At 42.4% G+C, this 23079-nt stretch overlaps 1 protein-coding gene across 4 annotated transcripts in view; it reads left to right on the forward strand.

Annotated features, from left to right (window-relative positions):
• Positions 1-23079, forward strand: part of COPS2 (COP9 signalosome subunit 2) — a 34713-nt gene that overhangs the window by 5070 nt on the left and 6564 nt on the right. For 3 of the 4 annotated variants that reach the window (XM_006278162.4, XM_019477820.2, XM_059714651.1), the window contains 9 exons: positions 10062-10175; positions 11633-11710; positions 12605-12730; positions 13660-13770; positions 13889-13966; positions 15267-15441; positions 16472-16650; positions 16783-16835; positions 19154-19251. In XM_006278162.4, coding sequence (XP_006278224.1) covers positions 10062-10175; positions 11633-11710; positions 12605-12730; positions 13660-13770; positions 13889-13966; positions 15267-15441; positions 16472-16650; positions 16783-16835; positions 19154-19251 — 1012 coding nt within the window. The remainder of the gene's footprint in view (positions 1-10061; positions 10176-11632; positions 11711-12604; positions 12731-13659; positions 13771-13888; positions 13967-15266; positions 15442-16471; positions 16651-16782; positions 16836-19153; positions 19252-23079) is intronic. The other variant, XM_006278163.4, reaches the window with a different exon arrangement.

Raw genomic sequence — 23079 nt, forward strand, 5'->3', positions numbered from 1 at the left:
GTTTTCATTAGTAAAAATACAGTTGTTAAAATTAATTTGTAGGCAATAGATATTTAGAGATGTGTTTGTTTGTTTTTTTTAATTGAGAAGGGTCCCTTTTTATTCTGTTGTACTGTCAGGTCTGTTTTTCTTTAGGTTGTTATTACCATGGCTAATTTTACCATATGATGCAATGCAATTTTATAAGAACCTTTGACAAGTCATGCAGTGGTATGCCAATTTAACTCCTTGTTGCTCTGGTGTGGGCAGCGGAAAGCTGGGTGAAGTTCCTTCTGTAAGTGAGTGTTCATGTTTGGATTTTCAGAACTGCTCAGTATTGGCCTCAGTCTGTCCCATTTAAAGTCTGTTGTAGGGCTTCTGTTGACTTCATTGGGAGCAGAATTAGATCTTTGCTGAGTGCCTTTAAAAATTCCACCCTGTAAAAAGGAATACAAATGCAGTATAGATTTTTGCAAGGATTTTTGGAGTCCATATAGATGATATACAGCAGGGGCAGGCAATTATTTGGGCCCTCAGGCCACATAGGCAGTTTTGGGGAGCTGTTGCAGGCCGGTCAGCATCACCCCTTCCTCTTAGGTCGTTCCCTTCTTCCCCCCAGCAACAGCCCAGAGCCCAGGCGCCCTGCAGCTCTTTCCTTCTACCAGCACCCAGGAGAAGCTGAGCACACAGCCCCAGCCTTGACCCCTACCCACCCTGTGCCTGCTCCAGACTCGCCCCATCTGGAGCGGACTAGATCTGGACCAGCTGGAACCTGTGCACACAGCCCCGAACCTGGCCCTCCCCACACCTGCTCCCTGCCCACGCTGTGCAGTGGAGCAGCAGCCAGGCAGAAGCTGCTGCTAGACACAGGGGAAAAGAGACTGCATCCCCCTCATTGCTGCCAGGCCCTTCTTGCTGCAGCCAGTTGAAGCCCATGCCTGGGCTGCCCAGCAGCTCCTCTCCACCGCCACCACTTCCCTGCTGGGCATCTTGGGAGACAGCAGTGATGACAGCAACAGGGCAGTCTGGGTGGGGGCTCCGGCAGGCAACAGGAAGAAGAGCCTGGAAGAAGAGTGATGGGGAAGTGGCTGCTTTTCTCCTATGCCTAGCAGCAACTTCTGCCTGGCTGCTGCCACTGCTCAGCATGGGTGGGTGGACCGGAGCTAGCATGGGGTGGGCCAGGGTCAGGGCTGTGCACACAGCTTCTGGCTGTTCCGGAGCTGGTCTGCTCTGGCCGGGACAAGTCTGAAGCAGGCACGGTTGGGCCAGGGTTGGGGCTGTGTGCACGGGTCCACGCCAGTACCATAGAGCTGGGGCCAGTGGCAGCAGCAGCCAGAAAGAGCCACTGCCACATGGGCTGCCTAAAAATGCAGTCTGGCCCCAGAACTGCCCCAGCATCGCTGCACGCTTGGGGGTGGCAGGACGTGCAATGGGTGGATGGCTCCTGGGCTAGGTGGGACTGAGGGACCCACTGTGAGCTGGACAAAGTCTATCCATGGGCTGGATCTGGCCTGCGGGCTGTATTTTGCCCACCCCTGATATATAGCCTTGTATGTCTGGGAACTTAGTGCTGTGGTGTCTGCCTTTGTGCTTCGGTGAAGCATAAGACTGTTATGGGAGAGCTATGCAGCCTGTACATAGATGTGCCACCCAAATGAAGGAGACCGCAAACCCATTAGGGCAAGGGTTGGTAACCCGTGGCCCATGGGCTGAATTTGGCCTGCAGAGCCATTTGATCTGGCCCGCACGCATGAAGCCTTAGTGGCATTTGGTGGCAGGGGCCTTTAACAACAGCCACATTCCCCTGCTGTCGTGCTGGTTGTGGGATTTCTCCCTGTGCTAGTGCTGGAAAAAGTGGTAGTGGTGGTGGCTGGGTCCTATCACCTGCCCATCTCTGGCCTGAATTGGGTCAGTCTGGCCTCCAGCCATAAAAGGTTGCTGACTGCTGGAATTAGAGTTATGAGTTGGCCCAAATGACAGAAGGCTCCCTGCACAATGCCTAAAGATGTCTTTTCCAAAGAGGATGCCAGGGCTTGGAAGTAGGAAGGCTAAACTCTTTCAGACTGTCAGAAAGACAACTTAAGAAGTATGAATCGTTTCAGTGCTTTCTCTGTAAACATACAAAATTACACTTTAAAAATGAATGCTTAAATTGTAATGAAGCTGATCAGTAAACACTCCAGTAGCCATTCTTTCCTGCTTTGCTCCAGGAAGTGCTTGAATATTTCTCTTTATAGACCATATATTTCACATAAGTATTAAATCCCATCTTATTAGATGTCATTAATGATACAATTTGAAACTTTATTGCATACAAAAAATGTTAAGATTGTGAAGTCAAGCTCTATGATATTAAGATTTGCTGAAATTAAAGTAGCTTCAACAGCCCTAGTCTGGATTTCTTTGAATTCATCATGGTTCACTTGAATCATTATTTTGTTTTTCCTACAAAACCATTTGGGACACAGGCTGAACAGTGTCATTGAAAGGTTGGCTAATCAGTATTTTTTTTTCTCATTCAGTGTGTCATCTGCTTTATGTAGTGTATACCAACGTTTTTCAACCCCTGGATCACAACCCAAAAGTGGGTCACAAGACTATATGGAAGGGTCTAGGACATATTTAAAAAATGGATTCTCCTTTAAAGGAGGAAAACGTGGGAAAGTGGCTTTTCCTTTGCAGGCTGGCAGAGTTCCAGCCTTCAAGGGGCTGCTTGGGGCCTCCCATGCCCCACACACTTGGGGGGGCTGCAACCTGGGGGTGAGGGGCAGTGGGTTGGGAGTGAGGGGCACTGGGTTAGGACTGGCCATTGATGTTTACAAATGGGTCCAGTTACAAAAAAGGCTGAGAACCACTGCTGTATATACATACCCTTGTGGCCCTGCTCTTGATACAGAACTATTACTTCTTTGTGGGCTAATTTATAATGCTAATTGCCATACTGTATGACTGCATAATGAACTTACTCCAAGGAGATGTTGTGAAGCCAACATGGCAGCATTATACGTATCATTTTGCATGTGAGCAACTTAGACTAAGAGTGAGTGCAGTTATCCAAGTGAATCAGGACTCATAGTAAAGATGATATCTTTTATTAGACCAACAAGATTTTTGTAAAAAAATTTATCCAAGTTGGCATTTAAGCGTCTGAAGTATGAGACCATCCTCTATACAGTTCTGCCTCATTCACTATATACCTTCCATCTTCTTCAGGAAGTGAAGCAGGGGATCTGCAGGCCATGTTCAGTGTATAATCTGGGTCCATTCTCTGAACCCAGCCAAACAGTGTTTTGCAGGAACCAGGGATCTGGGGAAAAATAGTACAGGATCATATAGTTAAAGACTGCATTACAATGCATATGCATAAAGGGGTTGTGTTAAGGCTGCACAGCTGGTTTTTATTCTCATGTTTCCTAAACTCTGAGTACAGGCAGTCCTCGAGTTGCAACGTTTCGCACTTACAGCGTTTATAAATTGACACCCTGTTTCAACTTGGATGTCAGTATCGACTTTGCAATGCTTGGTCCAATGCGACGCCATGCCAGTGAACAAGTTTGCTGCATTGTTCATCTCCATGGAGAACACTTGTCCAAACTTCCTTGGTTCTTTGGACACTTTTTTTTAAAGAAAGCAGCCAAGACTCCAGAAAAACCTGCAGCCAAGACTCCTGAAAATACTCCAGCCAAGAGCCTGTCAAAAAGTCCAGCAAAGTCACCTCAGAGAAGTCCTTCCAAATCAATATGATCACTAGTTACAATATAAATGCATTAATGTAGCTATATTACCCCAGAATTTTGTACTCAATCAATTATAGATGAGTATTTTTGGTGAAAATAGGGTATCAGGCCTTGGTTCAGGAACCAATCCCCCATTTATAACATTGTTTCTTATGAGAAAATTGGTTCCGAGTTACCATGTTTTGACTTAAAACACGGTTTTCAGGAACCAATTGTGTTGTAAGTCTGAGGACTGCCTGTATTGGCTATCATAACTACAGTAAAAGTGAAGGGAGTTGTTGTTTGTTTCTTTATGTAATTCACTAAAGTTAAACTGGGAGGCCATTCTGTTATGTGGAACCGTATTGAACCCCTGTACAAGTCATCAGCAGCCTTAGAACCTTTACTTCTACTCTATAGATCTCTGCTGCTTGACAGAGTGACTGACATTAATAGTGGGATGCAGTCCTGGGAAAGGGGCAGCCATTCAAGGGAAGATGACTTACATATTTTGCCACTCAGTTTCCTAGATATTTGTAGACCACAGAAGAATACTGAGAGTTCAACCTCAGGTTCTGGATTGTGTGGCAAACCCTTCCAGCTCTTTATCTTGTTGTTCCTACTCCCTCTGATGTGTTCCAGTCTGCCTTCCCCTCTCCTAGTTCCTCACAACCCTGTTTGTCATTCCTAGCACCTGATGAAGTAGGCTATGAAAACTTACGCCTTTCTGAACAAATTAGCATTTAAGGTTTCATCCTACACCTGCCTACTTCTATGTATTCTAGTCAAGGTGCTTTCTTGCTTGGGCACCAGCAGCAGGGGCATAGAGAGTATGGGGAAACTTGTCTCCCTGCTTCTTGTTCCACAATTTAGAGCTTACTTTAGGAAGATTGTATTAGGCCCTGGGGACAGTGTACTCAGCCATTCTGTGGGGATAGCAACTAGTAGCTTCAGGGAGACAGAGAATGGATTCTTAGTGCGGATGGATTCTTAAGTAAATTTAGCTGCTGAATTGAGTTTATTAAGTAAGTAAATTTCACAGGCTCTTAAAAGCATTATCAAAACTTGAAAAACAAAATCCCTGGCATTAGGGCAACCCTCTTGTCAAATTTTAAGTCTGTGTTAAATACTACTAGACCTCTTTTGTCAAATGATTGTTTTTTAATATAAGCAAAACATTTTTGTCCAATTTCTTTTTCAAGCAGCTGAGCTTAACAAAACAACAACAAAAAAAGCCTGAGACCAGACACCTGGCATAGAGATTTCAAACCAAATGAGTGAAATTAGCAATTGTTATTGCGTTGTTAGCAATTGCAGCTAATATCTTAAAGTAGAGAGTATTAGATCAGGGGTGGGCAAAATACAGCCTGTGTTAGATCTGGCCTGCGGAGGGTCTTTGTTCAGCCTGCAGCAGGTCCCTTGGTTCTGCCTGGCCCAGGCACTGTCTGGCCATGGCGCATCCTGCTGCCCCCTTGGGCAGGCAGTGGGACTGGGGTGGCTCTGTTGCTCAACTGCCTTTCTAGGTAGCCCGGGCAGCGGTAGTTACTTCCAGCTGGGAACCTATGTGCACAGCTCTGGCCCAGCATGCCCTGTGACTGCCCCAGACTTTCATAGATTCATAGATGTTAGGGTCGGAAGGGACCTCAATAGATCATTGAGTCCGACCCCCTGCATAGGCAGGAAAGAGTGCTGGGTCTAGATGACCCCATCTAGATGCTTATCTAACCTCCTCTTGAAGACCCCCAGGGTAGGGGAGAGCACTACCTCCCTTGGGAGCCCGTTCCAGACCTTGGCCACTCTAACTGTGAAGAAGTTCTTCCTAATGTCCAATCTAAATCTGCTCTCTGCTAGCTTGTGGCCATTGTTTCTTGTAACCCCTGGGGGCGCCTTGGTGAATAAAACCTCACCAATTCCCTTCTGTGCCCCCGTGATGAACTTATAGGCAGCCACAAGGTCGCCTCTCAACCTTCTCTTGCGGAGGCTGAAAAGGTCCAGGTTCTCTAGTCTCTCCTTGTAGGGCTTGGCCTGCAAGCCCTTAACCGTACGAGTGGCCCTTCTCTGGACCCTCTCCAGGTTATCCGCATCCCTCTTGAAGTGCGGTGCCCAGAATTGCACGCAGTACTCCAACTGTGGTCTGACCAGCGCCCGATAGAGGGGAAGTATCACCTCTTTGGATCTATTCGTCATGCATCTGCTGATGCACAATAAAGTGCCATTAGCTTTTCTGATGGCTTCGTCACACTGCCAACTCATGTTCATCTTGGAGTCCACTAGGACTCTAAGATCCCTTTCCGCTTCCATTCCACCAAGCAGGTCATTTCCTAGGCAGTAGGTGTGCTGGACATTTTTTCTCCCTAGGTGCAGCACTTTGCATTTCTCCTTGTTGAATTGCATTCTGTTGTTTTCCGCCCACATGTCCAACCTGTCCGGGTCTGCTTGTAGTTGTTTCCTGCCCTCCGGCGTGTCCACTTCTCCCCAGTTTTGTGTCATCTGCGAACTTGGACAGAGTACACTTCACTCTGTTGTCCAAGTCGCTGATGAAGACATTGAAGAGTATCGGTCCAAGGACCGAGCCCTGTGGGACCCCACTGCCCACACCCTTCCAGGTTGATACTGACCCATCCACCACGACTCTTTGGGTGTGACCCTCTAGCCAATTCACTACCCACCGGACTGTGCAGTCATCCACATCACAGCCTCTTAGCTTGTTCACCAGTATGGGGTGGGATACGGTATCGAAGGCCTTCCTGAAGTCTAAGTATACGACATCCATCCCTCCTCCTGTGTCCAGGCGTTTCGTAACCTGGTCATAAAAAGAGACTAGATTAGTCGGGCACGATCTGCCTGCTACGAACCCGTGCTGGTTTCCCCTCAGCATAATTTGTCCTGCCGGGCTCTCGCAAATGTTTTTTTGCTTTTGTTGCACAGTTCTGCAGACAATGATGCAAAATTATCGTCTAATATTAACAATTAGGTTTTGATGTATAGGTCAAGATAAAACCTTATTAAATTACAGGTAGTGAAGTGGGTCACTTCAGGAAGGGAAAGAAATCAGACTTCGGAGAGCCTAAGCATGTGTTCAGGGCCTCAGTGAGCCATCCACTCTACAAATTTTGTGAGCTCAGGCACGTGCGGAGTGGGTGTGGGTGAGGCTTATTTCTGAGGTGTATCCATCCCTTGAGCAAGTCTGGTATAGACCAATGGTGCTTAACATTTTGGGCCTGTGTGCAGCCAACCTGTGGGCTGGATTAGGCCCCATCCTACTAGAGTTGCACCAGTACGTCAGTCCACATCGTATTGGCACTGATAAAAAGAAAATTGATATTATCAGCAATCGGCTTTTTTTTTTTTTTTGGCTGATGTGTGGCCAGTAATTTTGCTGATAAGCCCCATGTGCATGTGTGCAGCTTGCACACAGCCCGACAACTTGGAGAGCAGTATCAGGCTGGTAAGTGTGTTAGGCGGAAGGGCTGAGCGGGGTGTGACAGGCAGCGACAGCACTGGGAAGGGGGGGGGGGGGGGGCTATGGGGTGCTAGAGCCACCTCAAAATTTGCCATAGCCCTCCCTTCCCAGCACCGCCATCTGCCCTGCCCCCACCCCACTCTGCCTGAGCACAGCTGCTGGGAAGAGGCTGGAGCAGCCCTGGCCCTGAGCACGGAGCAGGCTACCCACCCTCATCCCATGCACAGATCCAGGGGAGCACATGCCCCCCATGCCTCCCCTGGGGGTGCATGCAGTGGTGGGAGCCACCCCCTGTGCCCCTGGACAAGCCACCAGCTCCATCCTGCACCCCATTCCATCGTGGCTGGGCAGCACCTGCCCCAGCCCCACTCCCTCCTTCACCGAAGGGCCTCAGTCTGCATCCTCCATGCCCCTTCCCCCTCCCCCATTCAGTGCCTCGTCCCCCCTCAAGAGATTTACCAGCCGGATACTGCTCTCCAAGCTGTCGGGCTGCATATCGGCAATCAGATCGGTATCAGCAATGTGGCTGGCCAATAATTGGCCATCACTATTGACCTAAAAATCTTTATTGATGCACCCCTATATACTACCTCTGTCTGACCCCATACACCCAGATTGGGCCCATGCCACCCTGTTCCCACAAGCTTGCCTCAGATCTGGAAGTTTGGCAGCACAGAAGTGGCAGTTAACATTACCACTGCTCCCTTGCTACCAAATTGAAATCCCTGAAATACAAAGGAGTATTTGATCTTTCCTGAACTCAGTCCATTTCTTTTTAAAATATGATTGCAATTTTTAAAATGTATGCCAACGGAATTGTGGAGAATTGCATGTCTCTTTGATTACTAATTACTTGTTGAGCTTTTGATTTTGGTGTCCTTGTTCAAATCCATCCCAGATCAATAATGCCTGAAAAACATGATGTTTTTCAAGTACTGAAGTAGACACCTTGGATTATTAGGTTGATGTATGGATGTCACAGAATCAGCTGTCACAGAACTAGAAACTAAAATGGCCCTGCACCTTGATGCTTATTACTCTAGGTCACAGAGGAAGAACAGACTGACAGTTGCATGGAGCACCCTAGCCTGCCACTGTTCTGCTTGACTTGTTTTGTGAATAAATGTATTCTGGATTACTAATGCTAACAAAAGAAGTTGTTTGTTCACAGTTCTCACCACCCCTGACACACATGCCAAAACAAAAATAAAGTTCAGCAGCATGCTTACCAACAACAAAACTTAACTTCCTACACACAGATACCACTTTTAACAAATCATACAACCAGAAGCAGCCCATGCAAGTAGATTTACCTTGTGATGTGTCCTGGAAGTCAGCAGATCAGAATTGGTTGGAGGAACTTGTTCTAAAGTTGAGGGGTCTCACAGAAGTACTCTGTTGTAAAGTTGTCGCTTTTCTTAAAAAAATTGGGAGTGATCCAGGCCTAGTGCTTCCATTGACTGTAATTTAGACTGTATGGCATGAGGAGATAATTTGTTTGTCAGATAGGCAGGTCCTGTAGTATTTAGGGCTTTTTGAGTCCAAATCAATACCATACATTTGATCTGAAAGCATTAGATCAGTGTTTCCCAACCGGAGTGCCATGGCACACTGGTGTGCCATCAGGCGTGTCCAGGTGTGCCATGGCATTTTGGGCTGGAGCCACACCCCCCTGCCTGGCTGGAGCCATGTCCCCCACCTGCTGCTGCAGGCACAGGCAGATGGGGAGTGGGGCTCCAGCCAGGCACGGGACATGGCTCCAGCCCAAAATGCCATGTTTGAGCCCCGCCCCTGCCCCCCATCTGTGTTCAACTGGCTGCAGGGTTGTCGTCCGCCACGCTGCCGCCGTGCCGCTCTGTTGTGCCGTGGTGCTTTTTTTTTTATTTAGGTAAGTGCTGTGGGGCAAAAAAGGTTAGCAATAAGAAACCTGAATAGAGGGGCTCATTAACTGGTGCTGTCAAGCCAGCAGCTTTCGCAAAGCAATGAACTTCAAATGCGGGGGATATATAGCTGGCTTGAAATACTCTTTTTTTGTGGTACACAATTATCTTTTTGGGAAGAGGTTGGATTAAAAATTTAAGATAAATGTATATGTGTTTTTGTCAGTACTAGATTTCTTTTTCCTTTGGGTCTATGCTTTAGTTTTAATAATCACAACTGCATTTTCTGCAGCACAAAAGGTTGACAGTAAAACTGACTTGCTTATTTTCATCATTAAAAGCTGAGTGCAATGTTAAAAAATAGTAAACACTGTAACTAGTAAAGTAAATTGTACATCCTGACTGCCACTTGTTTGCATTATAGGTTATTCCTTTGATTAGATTCATCTTGTATATAGATTCTTCCCCCTACTTGCAGGATCCCATTATTTCCTGTTTTGCAGGGAATAAGCAGATAATGCCATCACCATGATTATTTTTATTGCCATGGTTTGGTGTGAATCTTCATAGGATAAAATGAGAATGTTTCTCTTGTATGAATCCTTGGTATCATTCACTACTGAGTCACTACACTTATTAGTTGAATAACAGCTGTGAATGTCAACTCATAGTCTCTCCTGTATGTACAGTAAAGGTCCCATAGGATCTTTCCCATAGAAAAATAGTTGTTTGCCTTGGTGTTATTGGTCAGGATTTCTGCTCCTCAGCATTCATGTGCAGTCGGTTGTTACCCTTTGCCTCTGAGGTAGCTGAATATTAGTAATGCTGTGTATGTATATAGCTTGTAAAATTCTTCAAGATGGAAGGTTTTATTGAAATATAAATGCACTTTGTTTTATTATATTGGGAGATGCAAGTCACAGTGTCTTCATATACCATCATATTATCAGGTGATAATTTTAGCTGATATGAAACATTTGTATTATAGATTCTGATTTTTTTTCTTTCCTTCTAAAAATGCAGGAATACTCTGAAGATAGTAACTCTGAGCCAAATGTGGATCTGGAAAATCAGTACTACAATTCCAAAGCTTTGAAGGAGGATGATCCCAAAGCAGCGTTGAGCAGTTTTCAGAAGGTTTTTTTGCTTTACATTCTACCTTTTTTTATATTGGTACTGAACATTTCAAATTACATTTTATCTGCTATAAAAATATGTGCTTGTACTTAAACATCAGTATATTTGTTACAGAAGATGGATTACTAATCTTCACTGATATTATCATGAGGTTTTTTCCGGGATGTTTGAAATTATTCTTTTAGCAATACAACTTATTAATGCAGAAGAAGATGAATAAGTCTTCATTCTTAGGCTGCTTGACTCCCTGTCTGCTTTAAAGTACAATAATAGACAATATGTTATTTTTAGTTCTATAGTGCAGCTGAAGCTTTTACTTCTTGTGACTCTGTTAAGCTAACTAAACAGTCGTAAATACATTTTTATTTATCAGGTGTAGAAACCAAATTCAGTTTCTTTAACTGAAAAAAAAACCCAACATTTTTTCTATATCTTATTCAAGGCACTGCTTGCCATACCCAAAGCACCCATCTATATCTTTTGTGAATGGGGCTGCACCCCGTTTCAGAAACAAATTTGTTTATTACAGTGCTACCTCCTTGCAGAGGGGTTGAGGAATGGGAGAGCCTGAGCCTTCCTTCAGCTGGTTTACTCCTCACACCTGGAGCCTGATCTTGCCCTAAGCTGCTTATCTTCTCACAATTCCTGTGTCACTCTCCAAAGGATCTAACAGCACCTCAGAGTGCTCTGGAACCTGGTTGAGCATCACTGTCTTGCATACGTCAGTAATGTTCACTACAAATCTGGGCAAAGAACTTAAAATGCTAACTGGCAGAAATATTTGCCATTCTCGTGAATTTTAAACCCTTAATGTCACCAAAAACGAGTGTGTTAAGCATGATCTTTAAAGAGAGAAATATTGAGATTTTTCTATTTTTGGCTTCTTTTAAATGCATATAAAAGCACCTGAAATTTTTATTTTGTTTTTCAATCCTCCTTTTTCACTAGATTAGAAATTAAGATCTTGTTGTTTAATGCTAACTTATAATAAATAAAGAACTAATGACATATGACATCACATGGCAAGAAGGATACTTTGAGCCATTGAGAAAATAGGATTTTTTTAGGGGTTTTTTTTTTTGTTTTTTACCTCTGATTCTTTTCCTATTTTATCATTAATGGCTTATGACAAACATTTTGAAATATGAAATTATTTTCTAAAGATCCAACAACTTTAACTATAAGTTAAGGTAAGTGTGATCTAAGAGCATTGTATACCAAGATAAAAACTGCTCTAGAAAGTCATGGAAGATCAAAGTTTGTCCCTTTCCAACACAGAAAATAAGCAGGAAAAAATATCTTAAACCTTTTTATAATCTATTCATTTATTTTTTTTGAAGAGCACAAGTTCATTTCTGTTAGATTGAAAAAATGCAGTATTTAATAAAAATGACATGCACCAATGTCATGTTTATAAATATTGGGTTGTGGAAATTTTTCTTTCTTTCCTATTTCAGGTTTTGGAGCTTGAAGGTGAAAAAGGAGAATGGGGATTCAAGGCTCTGAAACAGATGATCAAAATAAACTTTAAATTGGTAAGAGCAGATAAATTGCACTAATATGGGGTTGATCCACAGTTATTGAATTGTCTTCCTTTCCTCCATATGTCTATCCACAAAGGAGAGCTAAGAACACACACAACACTTTTCTAATATTAGCCATATAAGTGAGTGTTTTCTGGACACTTCCTCTTTTTTTGGGGATTGTGCACAATACCTTAGTCTCTTTTGTGACCATATAATATTCTCATAGCAACAATAACAATCTCTGTATATTAAAGTATAATTCTCATTTTGAAGAAGTTTGCAGAATAACCCCAGCTACTTTTCTGCATCCTTCCACCTTCTGAGGGTCAGGCTGACTGCATGCACATCTGTTAGATAAAACGTTAAATATAAGATTGACACACAGCTTTTTAAAAGAACTAAGGGCTTACACTGAACAGACCAAACTTGTTTTTTTTAGAAAGCTGTGGTTTTACAAATTTGTTTTAAAAAATGTCTCATGAGATCTTGTATATCAAGTTTAGCCAAGAGTATTTTTTGAAATTTTTTGTAAAGTAGGTTTTGAATAGTACAGTACAGTGTTCAAATTCCAGTATGCAGTAAGGACTATTAACACTGTGGCATGTGAAACATTATTCATTTAGAATGTATTATTAGCAAATATTTTTGCATCACATATGGCCATGCTTTCAAACTCACCTGTTTCTCAAATATGGTGAACATTCTAAACCTGTACTCCAGGAAGTCCTGCCTGACTCGGTATTAATTCTGCTACTGATCCTTAATCCTGACAAAAAAATTTACAGTGATAGCTGATACGCAAACCTACTACAATGCTATAGCTTGCGTGACCATATTGATAAGATCTTATCTCACGTTTTAATATACATTTTTAATTATTCCAAATGATATACTTCGTTACAGACTAACTTTCCTGAAATGATGAACAGATATAAACAGCTATTGACCTACATACGGAGTGCAGTTACAAGGAATTACTCTGAAAAATCCATCAATTCTATTCTCGATTATATCTCCACTTCCAAACAGGTTAGATCATCAGTCCTTTCATGTTGGTGGTTCTCCTCCTATCAGTTGTACTTATGATAACTGAATTTCAAAGTTTATCTCAGAAACATTGTCTATCTTTTAGACTAGCAGCCTAATCAAAGCAGAAATGTTATGGCCAGGTGCCCGGTCCAGTTCCATTCCCTTTGTGCTGCTACAGCAGCATATTAAAAGGAACAGAAAACTTCCCTATGCCTTTGTGTAGGTGTGGAGAATCACCAGTGCAGAGTAGATTCCTTTACTTTCCTCAAAACAGTTCCTCATGTCCTACAGCACAGAGAAGTAGGGTAAGGAACCTAAGCATCAGCATCATTCTGGCATCAGTTTGGCACATGTTGGTACAGTTGACAGTAATTTAGACTAAATAATGTAAAATTCAGGACTGGAGGGAGCCAGCAGATCCTTACTCTCAGCCTTAAATTCACAGGTTCCAAATCTGAACTGTCAGCAAACAATTGGGGCTACAAAATATGCATAAGTCTCTGTAAACTTTCTGCACAGCATTTTTCTGAAAGATCAGATTAGTAACTCCTTTGCATGCCCATTTGGGTGTTACAGTAACTGGCTTCAATTTCTATATTGGCGAAGAATGGAAGACTTCAAAACTTTAACATTTTTTAATTTGGTTCTCCTTTGGCTGCTTCTAAATGATTTTGCGAGTTCAGAAGTCTCTTCCAATCTTCTATTTTAGAATTATGTTGCTTTTTTTTGCTTTTTTTTTTTATATATACCTCTTCTATGCAGAAAGAGAAAGCAAAGTGAAGTTTTGTTGTTTTAATTGCAATTTTTGCAGTACTGTTCAATAAGATTTAGGTTTCTGTTTCTTATTTGTATTGAAGTTCAAACATGCACTTTTAGTTTGTTCAAACTGACTTCATTAACAGGTACAAATTTGCTGTTTACAATTATAGAATTCTGATTTTTTATGTCAGATGGATTTGCTTCAGGAATTCTATGAAACAACACTTGAAGCACTGAAAGATGCTAAAAATGACAGATTGTGGTTTAAGACAAACACAAAGGTAAAATATAAATACATATTTTAAATACTTTTAGCTTGCTATAACCTTCTTAAGCTGTCACTCATTATAGATTCTAAAATCCTAATGAACTTAAAGACTTAATATTTTTTAATTACAGCTTGGCAAATTATATTTAGAACGAGAAGAATATGGAAAATTACAGAAGATTTTGCGCCAGCTGCATCAATCATGCCAGGTACAGCATATGGGTATTTTCTAAAAATGCTTTTGCAGCCCTAAGACATCTTTAAAAACCATCACTGTAGCTTAATATGCAATACTATATTTTCCCTCCATATTTTGGACTGTAAGTGTGTTATATATACTGATCTTTGTAAATAGAAATGACATGTAATGTATATGTTAAGCCTGTGCTACTGGCTGGTCTGGGTGAGAGCCAGAATCAAAGCTGCCACACTGAATAAGTGGGGGTGGCAAGTGGCTGAAGAGGAGGTGGGCACCAGGAGGGGAAAGCAGTTTTAGGGGCTGGCACTGTAGGAGGAGTGGGGAGGAATTACAGTCAGCAGCAGGGGCAGGCCACTTGCTCCCCTGCTGCTGCTTTCCCCACCACAGTGATGGAGGGGGTGAATATAAGACGACCCTCCAATAATTTGATTCTATGCATGGAAAATTTTAAATTAAAAGTTGTCTTGGTTTTGAGTAAATATGGTAAATTGAGATGGGTCACTTTTAGGCTAGGTACAGATGTTCAAAAAGCCCAAAGCAGAATCGATCCAAGTTGCGTGGTTTTCTGTAAGCAGCATAGTTTAGATGAGTAGTGAACAGAATACACACCCACCTTTTGGTGGGAGGCGGGGAGCAAATCTTATCCTGGGTTCTGCCATTTTTAAATAAGTATGTTTGCGCTCCAAACTTCTGTTATAGGTATAGACCAGTTTCAGCTGACTTATACCAGTAAAAGCGTAATGTACCTGGCTTTAAAGATCTGATATATGCAAGGAGCCAAATTCAGAAGTACTTACTGAAGCAAGACTCAGTGGGTGTCTTTACATAAGATTCGGTGGAGGGAGCGTCTCTTAGGAGCCGCTTTAATTAAAGTGCCCACAGCATCTTGTGTATTCAGCATCTTACACTTCAAAATGATGGCAGGGGCACTTTAAAGTTCATTCAGTGAGCTTTAGTTAAAGCGCCTCTGCCACCATTTTGAAGCATGGGGACGAGGAATACACGAGACACCAAGGCTGTTAGAACATGCTGATTAGCATGCTCGATTAAATAAGTCTGCTCAAAGACGCTGTAATTAGAGTGTATCAAAGTAAACATCCTGCATGTCTACAGGCACCCAATATTTTTGCTTAAGTGAAAGGCTAGGCCAAGTTCTGAAGTTTGTTTTAATTTCACTGGGTGCATGTAAATATGGTGTTTGAAGATGTCTTTATTTGTGGCAGGGGATTTTTGAGAACATTTAAGGTATAATGCTGATCCCACCATTTTTTACCAGATTTCACAGTGTTCATTACTTTAATCTTTCCTAGACTGATGATGGAGAAGATGATTTAAAAAAGGGCACTCAGCTATTGGAAATCTATGCTTTGGAAATTCAAATGTATACAGCACAGAAAAATAACAAAAAACTTAAAGCACTATATGAACAGTCATTGCACATCAAGTCTGCCATTCCTCATCCACTGATCATGGGAGTCATCAGAGGCAGGTTTTTTTTCATATAACCTTAGTTTAATTTCTACTGTACAAACCATTTTTACTTCAGTTTTAAAGTAACTAAGATCTATTTGTTATTTCATTTGAGAATGTGTCATAGAAAATTCTTAATCTTTTCGTTGAAATGTCTTGATAACTAAACAGCTTTAAGATGTTCTGGAAATTATCTATCTGCTACTCAGTAAAAGGTGAGGTGCGTTATAGTGAAGACTTATACCATGTCTGAAAGCACTTTTCACCAGATTCTCTTATCTGTTGCTGCCTCTGCTGGCAAAAGCACCTAGGCAGAACACCAGCCAATTGTGTGTACTGAAGCAATAAAAGGAAACCATATTTCTCATTTGACCTTTTAAGAGGTTTTACTCAATATGGTGGATGGCTCTCAAGTATATAGTGCTGTTATATATTCTTTTGAAGTTTGTTGTTGGGTAAATTCTGTGTGAGTAAATGTATGTAAAGTCCTTTTAACTTAAAGATAAAATAACTGTTGGGTGCAGGGGACAGTGTTCCCTTGTATGCATTATGAGATCTCGATTTGGAAATCCAAATGGGAAGGAACAGCTTTATATTGAAGTCCTAATGCATGACTTAATGATTTCAGGAAGAAAACGGGGAGGGTGGCACCTTATAAACAAACTCATTCAGAGAGGCATAAGCTTTCATGAGCTACAGCCAGCTTTTGTCAGATGTTATCAATGTACTTTCAGAAACTGGAAGGAATGAGTTGCCTTATTCTTTGTTTAGTACCCCTGCTATGTGGAAGTCCATTCATAGCATCCGATAAAGTCAGCTATAGCCTACGAAAGCTCTTGCTTCTCTGAACAGGTAATCTGTAAGGTGCCACCCTGCTCTGCCTTCCACCTAACTTCAGACCAACATAGATAACTACCTCTCTTTTAGTGCATGAGGAGAAGTACCTGAAAATATTTTCAGAAAGCAATTTAAAAAGATACATTTAAGAGAATAGTTTTGTTCAAGGCATACTATATACCTTTTTTCATCATTGTTTTCTTTCCAGAATGTGGAGGCAAAATGCACTTACGAGAAGGAGAATTTGAAAAGGCACACACTGACTTCTTTGAAGCATTCAAGAATTATGATGAATCAGGGAGTCCTAGAAGAACCACTTGCTTAAAATATTTGGTCCTAGCAAACATGCTGATGAAGTCTGGAATAAACCCATTTGACTCTCAGGAGGTATATTTAGAAATATGAACAAGTCAGTTCAGTTGCTGTTTTTCTAGTTTGAGTACGGAAATTGCAAAAAAAAAAACAAAACCACAAGTTTTTTCTAGTATCTAAACATACTCTGATTTATTTTGTCTTTAGGCTAAACCATACAAAAATGATCCAGAAATTCTAGCAATGACAAATTTAGTAAGGTAAGTTTTTTGGCATTTTTTTTTTTATCTTGGGGCAAAGCTCAGACTATGTAATAGGTAGTTTGTGAAGGTAGTTTGATTTTTATTTATTTTATTTTTTTTATAATTCAATCCAATTTTTTTTCTATAAATACCCAGCAAGTTTTATTTCTGGATTTTTATTTTTTTCTTTTATTGCAAAGAATTTTCTATTTAGTGCTATCCAGAAAGCTTTATCTGCTGCTGTATCTTTTTTGAATGCATTAAAAGAAAAATACACCTTATTATCTGTAAAAACATAAATAAATAAATAAAAAGATCTACAACCATTACAAATTATCTTTTTTTTTCCTTCAAGCGAAATACCTTCTAAATACCCTAATTTGTGTTTTTGAGTCGTGGAACTTTTTTTATGCCAAACTAGAGAGTGAACCAAAAAAAATGTTTAAAATGTGAACATGTTGCAGAGGTCACATGTATCTACTGCTTTATGGCTAAATATTTGCTGTTGTTATTGGGTGAAAATGTATTTGAAACCTCATATTGAGAATAAGAATATTTCTATTTATTAGAAAACTAAAATAATGCCTTTAAAACCAACACGCAAATAGAACACTAGCAATGCTCTTACAATTCACCTTTTATATTAAAGTAACACTTGCATGTTTTTTTTCTTAGAGAAGTTCAGTAGATGTTGCATAATAGTAGCAGCCAATTAATTGCTAATCCTGGAACCAAATAAATTTTTCGTGACTGCTCGGTCATTGTTTCAAGACAGTCAGGGTTTCCAGGATGGTGTGTATTGGCTGTGATAATTCACGTTTAGTTATTTAGGGCCCAGTTTGCAGAGTTATTGTTTATTGTTCACCTGGAATTCTAATTAAGGTTAGCAGGAGCTGAAAGTACTCCAAACCTCTGGAAAAACAAGCTTTTTAGTCCTTCCTTGAGTTTTTATCTGGAGTTATATATATCAGGTGCATGATTGGAGGCATTGATCTATAGAATTTTCACACATCTGGCCATGCTTTCTAAAGAAGTTTTGTGGTAATAGGATTCTCAAGTGAACTCTTGAGTCTTGTAACTTGTATTATCCAAATCACGCTACATGACAGAATGTGAAGTCAGCAGCTCCCCACCTGGCTGTCCTCCTCTTCAGGCCTCCACAGTCCAGCGGGCAGGGCAGGGAAGTTGTTGCCACTGCTGGGAATTCCATGCTGCCCTGAAGAGACGCCAGCTGCCCACCTGGCAGCAGCAAGGGGCACAACTCTACGCCACCACCCCTGCTGCTGCTGGGCGGGCAGGGGGCAACTCGCCCTGGTGGTGCAAGGCTTGCAGCAGCAGCACCGAGCTGCCATGCCAGGTCCCGCCCACTGGGCTGCGGAGGCCCTGTGGGGGAGGGTAGCAGGGTAGGGAGCCTGACCCCATGGCAAATCTGGGGGGCATGCACAAGCTGTCCAGGGCTCTGTCCCACTCCCTGCTCAGGCCCTGCGGCCACACGTTCCAGACCCACATGCCACCCTAGGTGGGCTTCAACTCCAGCCCCAGTCCCAGCCCTGCCCAGCTCCCTCCTTCCCTCCCTCACTGGGGGTCTCAGTTCTGTCCCCCTCTCTTGCCCCCAGCCCTAAATGATGCCGTGATGCCTCTTCTATTGAAAGATTGATGATCAGTCTTGTCTTCCTCTCTGCTCAACCTTTTCTCAAGTGCCAGGAGAGAGGAAAAATGTAGGACAGATATAATTATCATATTAAAAGTAAATCACAAATAATCTTAAACTGCAGAATTTACGAAGACATTAAGTTGCAAGTATTTTTCTTGCTGCCTGTATTTCCATATGCTGCTATATAAGGAAAAATGTCCCAATAGCACTAGAAATAAGGCTTGGTAGCTCAAGATTACACTGTATAAATGTGGAAAATAATTCTCACTTCTTTTGAATTAAGTAATCAAACAGTTCCCCTTTTAAAATTCATTTGGCATGTAAAATATAATAACAAGCCTTCAGTAAACACAGAGAGTAGAGAAAACTACTGAGATTGGAAAAAAATTATCATTTAAAAAATACTAAATAGCCAAATACAAATAAAGATCAATTTATAATAATAAAAGAACAACATATTCATAATAAGCTTCTGTGAAAACTAACCAAAAAACCCCCCCAAAATAATGAAACTACATACGTTTTCAACATCCTCTTATTTGAAATGTACTCAGTTTATACTGACTTTACAGCTTGTAAATATAATGGTAATTTCTGAGCATGCAAAGACTGGAAATCTTATTTGGATACAGTTTTGTCAAGTAGAATAGTCGCATAACGTGGTCATCTTTTTTTCTTGAAGTGCCTATCAGAATAATGACATCACTGAATTTGAGAAGATTCTGAAAACAAATCACAGCAACATCATGGATGATCCCTTCATAAGGGAGCACATTGAAGGTATGTTCACAAGCAGTGTCCCTTCCAGCCCTACTCCTCTGTGATTCTTTTCCCCTCCATTGTTAGTTATGTTCCTCAAAGTTTTTATTGCTTATGAACAGTGCAGTTATTATTCTAAAGCTTTTTCTTGCTCTCTTTGAAGTCAGGGCTCAATCTAACACTGATTGGTGGAATAATTGCATTAACTTGAGTGTACATTGGATCTCAAGTCCTTTAAACTTCACTATGAACTTGAACGAAAGCAAGATCAGAAACTTCTAAGATTGTATATTGCATGATATTAGTTTCTAAGTATTTTGTTTTTTTTTCTTTTGTCTTTAGGGTGAAATGTTAAATGGGGGATCCCGTAGATAATCATAGATTCATAGATGCTAGGATCAGAAGGGACCTCAACAGGTCATCGAGTCCGACCCCCTGCCTAGGCAGGAAAGAGTGCTGGGGTCAGATGACCCCAGCCAGATGCTTATCCAGCCATCTCTTAAAGACCCCCAAGGTCTTTAAGGGTCTTTAGGGGAGAGCACCACCTCCCTTGGAAGCCCATTCCAAATTTTGACCACCCTTACCGTGAGAAGTTTTTCCTGATATCTAGTCTAAATCTGCTCTTTGCCAGTATGTGACCACTGTTCCTTGTTACCCAAGAGGTGCCCTAGTAAACAGAGCATCTCCAGTCCCTTGCTGCGTCCCCCTAATGAATTTGTAGACAGCCACAAGATCACCTCTCAGCCTTCTCTTGCGGAGACTGAAGAGGTCCAGGTCCCTCAGTCTCTCCTCATAGGGCTTGTCCTGTAAGCCCCTAACCATACGAGTGGCCCTCTCCTGGACCCTCTCAAGTCTATCAACATCCTTCTTGAAGTACAGCGCCCAAAACTGGACGCAGTACTCCAACTGCGGTCTGACCAATGCCGCATAGAGGGGCACCTCCTTGGTTCTATTCATATCACCTCCTTGGTTCTATTTGTCATGCATCTGCTGATGCATGATAAAGTGCAGTTAGCTTTGCTGATGATTTCGTCACACTGACGACTCGTGTTCATCTTGGAGTCCACTATGACTCTGAGATCCCTTTCTGCTTCTGTGCTGCTGAGAGGGTCACTTCCCAGCCAGTAGGTGTGCTGGATATTTTTGCGCCCTAGGTGCAGCACTCTGCACTTGTCCTTGTTGTACTGCATCCTATTGTGTACTGCCCACTTTTCTAACCTGTCCAGGTCTGCCTGCAATCGTTCCCTACCCTCCGGAGTGTGCACTTCACCCCACAATTTAGTATCATCTGCAAACTTGAACAGAATACACTTCACACCCACGTCCAAGTCACTGATGAAGATATTGAAGAGTACAGGTCCAAGGACCGAACCCTGTGGGATCCCACTACTCGCATCCTTCCAGCTCGATACCAGCCCGTCTACTACCACTCTCTGGGTGCAACCGCTAAGCCAATTTGCCACCCACCGGACCGTGTAAACATTTATGTCACAGCCTCTTAATTTATTTATGACAATGGGATGAAATACTGTATCGAAGGCCTTGCTAATGACATCCACCTCTACTCCTGCGTCTAAGCATTTTGTGACCCTGTCATAAAATGAAACCAGATCTGTCAGGCATGATCTACCTGCTACATATCCATGCTGGTTTCCCTGCTGCATTATTTTTCCTGCTGGACTCCCACAAATGTGATCCTTTATAATCTTTTCAAAGACCTTTTCAACGATGGAGTTGAGACTGACTGGCCTATAATTACTCGGATCCTTCTTCCTCCCCTTCTTGAAAATAGGGACCACATTGGCCCTTTTCCAGTCCTCCGGGACGTGACCTGAGCGCCACGAGCACTCAACCAGCTGTGCCAGTGGTTCTTCTATGACACCGGCCAATTCCTTCAGTACCCTCAGATGCAGTTCATCCAGGCCTGCTGGCTTGAACACATCCAGTCCATCCAAGTGACTCTGCACCAAGTCAGCGTTGACAGTTGGTAGGCTGGTGTCCCTCTGATGCCCACCTAAGAACCCACTAGGAGACTTACCTTGAGTCCTGTTCAGGAACACTGAGGCAAAAAACTCATTGAATAGCTCAGCCTTGTCCCCCGTGTCTGTCACTAATTGCTCCTCCTTGTTCAGTAGGGGTCCTATGCTGTCCTGAACCTTCCTTTTACTCCCTACATACCTAAAAAAAAGACTTTTTGTTGTCTTTAATTTGTGTTGCCAGCCTCAGCTCTGTAGTTGCTTTGGCCTTTCTAACTGCCTCCCTGCAAGTGCAGGCCAAGTAGGTTTATGCCTCCTTGGTAGCTTCCCCCTGCTTCCACCTCCTATATGCCTTCTTTTTTGCCCTTAGGCTCCCCTGGATTTCTCTGTTTAACCGAGGAAGTTGTTTGGCTCCTTTCCCCCTTTTCCCTCGTACAATGATAGTCTCCCTCTGCTCCCAAAGGATCGCTTCCTTTAGGAATGACCACCCTCCCTGGACTCACGTCTCACCAATACTCTTCTCCTGCAGCGCGTCATTGACTAGGCTCCTAAGCACGTGGAAGTTAGCCTTCCTTAAGTCAAGCTCTTCTACCTTACTAGTCATCTTACCCATCCTACACCATATGGTGAATTCAGTTGATTGGTGGTCAGTGTCCCCAAGGTGACCACAAATCTGCAGCTCCCTTACCAGGTCCTCCCCCGTGGCCAACACCAAGTCCAGTAAGGCATTGCCCGTAATGGGACCATATACTTCCTGCATTAGGTGAAGGTCCTGCACGCAGGTTAAGAACCTATGTGAACAGTTGGATTTGGCTGACTGCTTCTCCCAGCAGATGTCAGGGTAGATTAAGTCACCCATGATAACCACATCCCTAGACTGTACAGCTTCTGAGAGCTGCCTTAAGAATTCCAAGTCTAGCTTTTCTTCTTGGTGTGGTGGTCTATAGCAGACCCCCACCACCAAGTCCCTTTCCCCATGACCTCCATGTATCGTAATCCATAATGACTCAACTTTCTCTTCCTCTGATCCCATTTTGATTAGGGTAGATGTATAATGCTCCTTTACATAGAGAGCAACCCTGCCCCCTTTCCTCCCTACTCTATCCCTTCTGTACAATCCCTAGCCCTCAATGTGTACCACCCAGTCCTGGGTAGGGTCCCACCAGGTTTCCTTTAACCCCACTAAGTCTAAATTATTATCTGCAAGCAGAAGCGCGAGTTCTTCCTGCTTTAGTATAGAGGCCCTTGAGCCCTCCAAATGGTGCCTTTGATGCCCCCCCATTCTGATGCCCAAAGGGCCCCTTAGTACTTACCTGGGGTGTACTGCTGCATGTCTCTCAGTTTGTAGGTTCTAGACTCTCTCCATCTCCTGCCTCCCCGTCCCCCATCATATTTAGTTTAAAGCTCAACATAGGAGGCCAGCCAACCATTCTATAAGAAAAGACTCCTTACCTTTTGTGGAGAGTTGAAGCCCATCATGTCCCAGGAAAGAGATTGTGGAGAGATGAAGTCCATCGCGTCCCTCATAAATTTTATATTTCAGCATATCTCCTGTTAGTGAGAATTATTTTCTGTTTTGATGGGAATCTTTGAATCTAAGCCATGTAATCTGTAAACAATGCAATGATGGCTGCATTTGTAACTATTCAGTAATAAAAAGAATTTAAGAAGATTAAAGTAATTGAATGTGATTTTTTTTTTTTTTTTTTTTTTTTTTTTTTGTACATGTACTAAAGTACAAACCAGAGAAATATGTGGAACCACATGATGTTCTGTCACTTGCTGGTAATATAATATAATATTAGCAGCCTTCTCTACTGAAAAATATTGCCCATGTTTTCAAATAATTTGTCTCCCCCCTAGGAGTGCAATG

Source organism: Alligator mississippiensis, chromosome 11 (assembly GCF_030867095.1).
Source record: "Alligator mississippiensis isolate rAllMis1 chromosome 11, rAllMis1, whole genome shotgun sequence".
In the NCBI taxonomy this organism is placed as follows: Eukaryota; Metazoa; Chordata; order Crocodylia; family Alligatoridae; genus Alligator; species Alligator mississippiensis.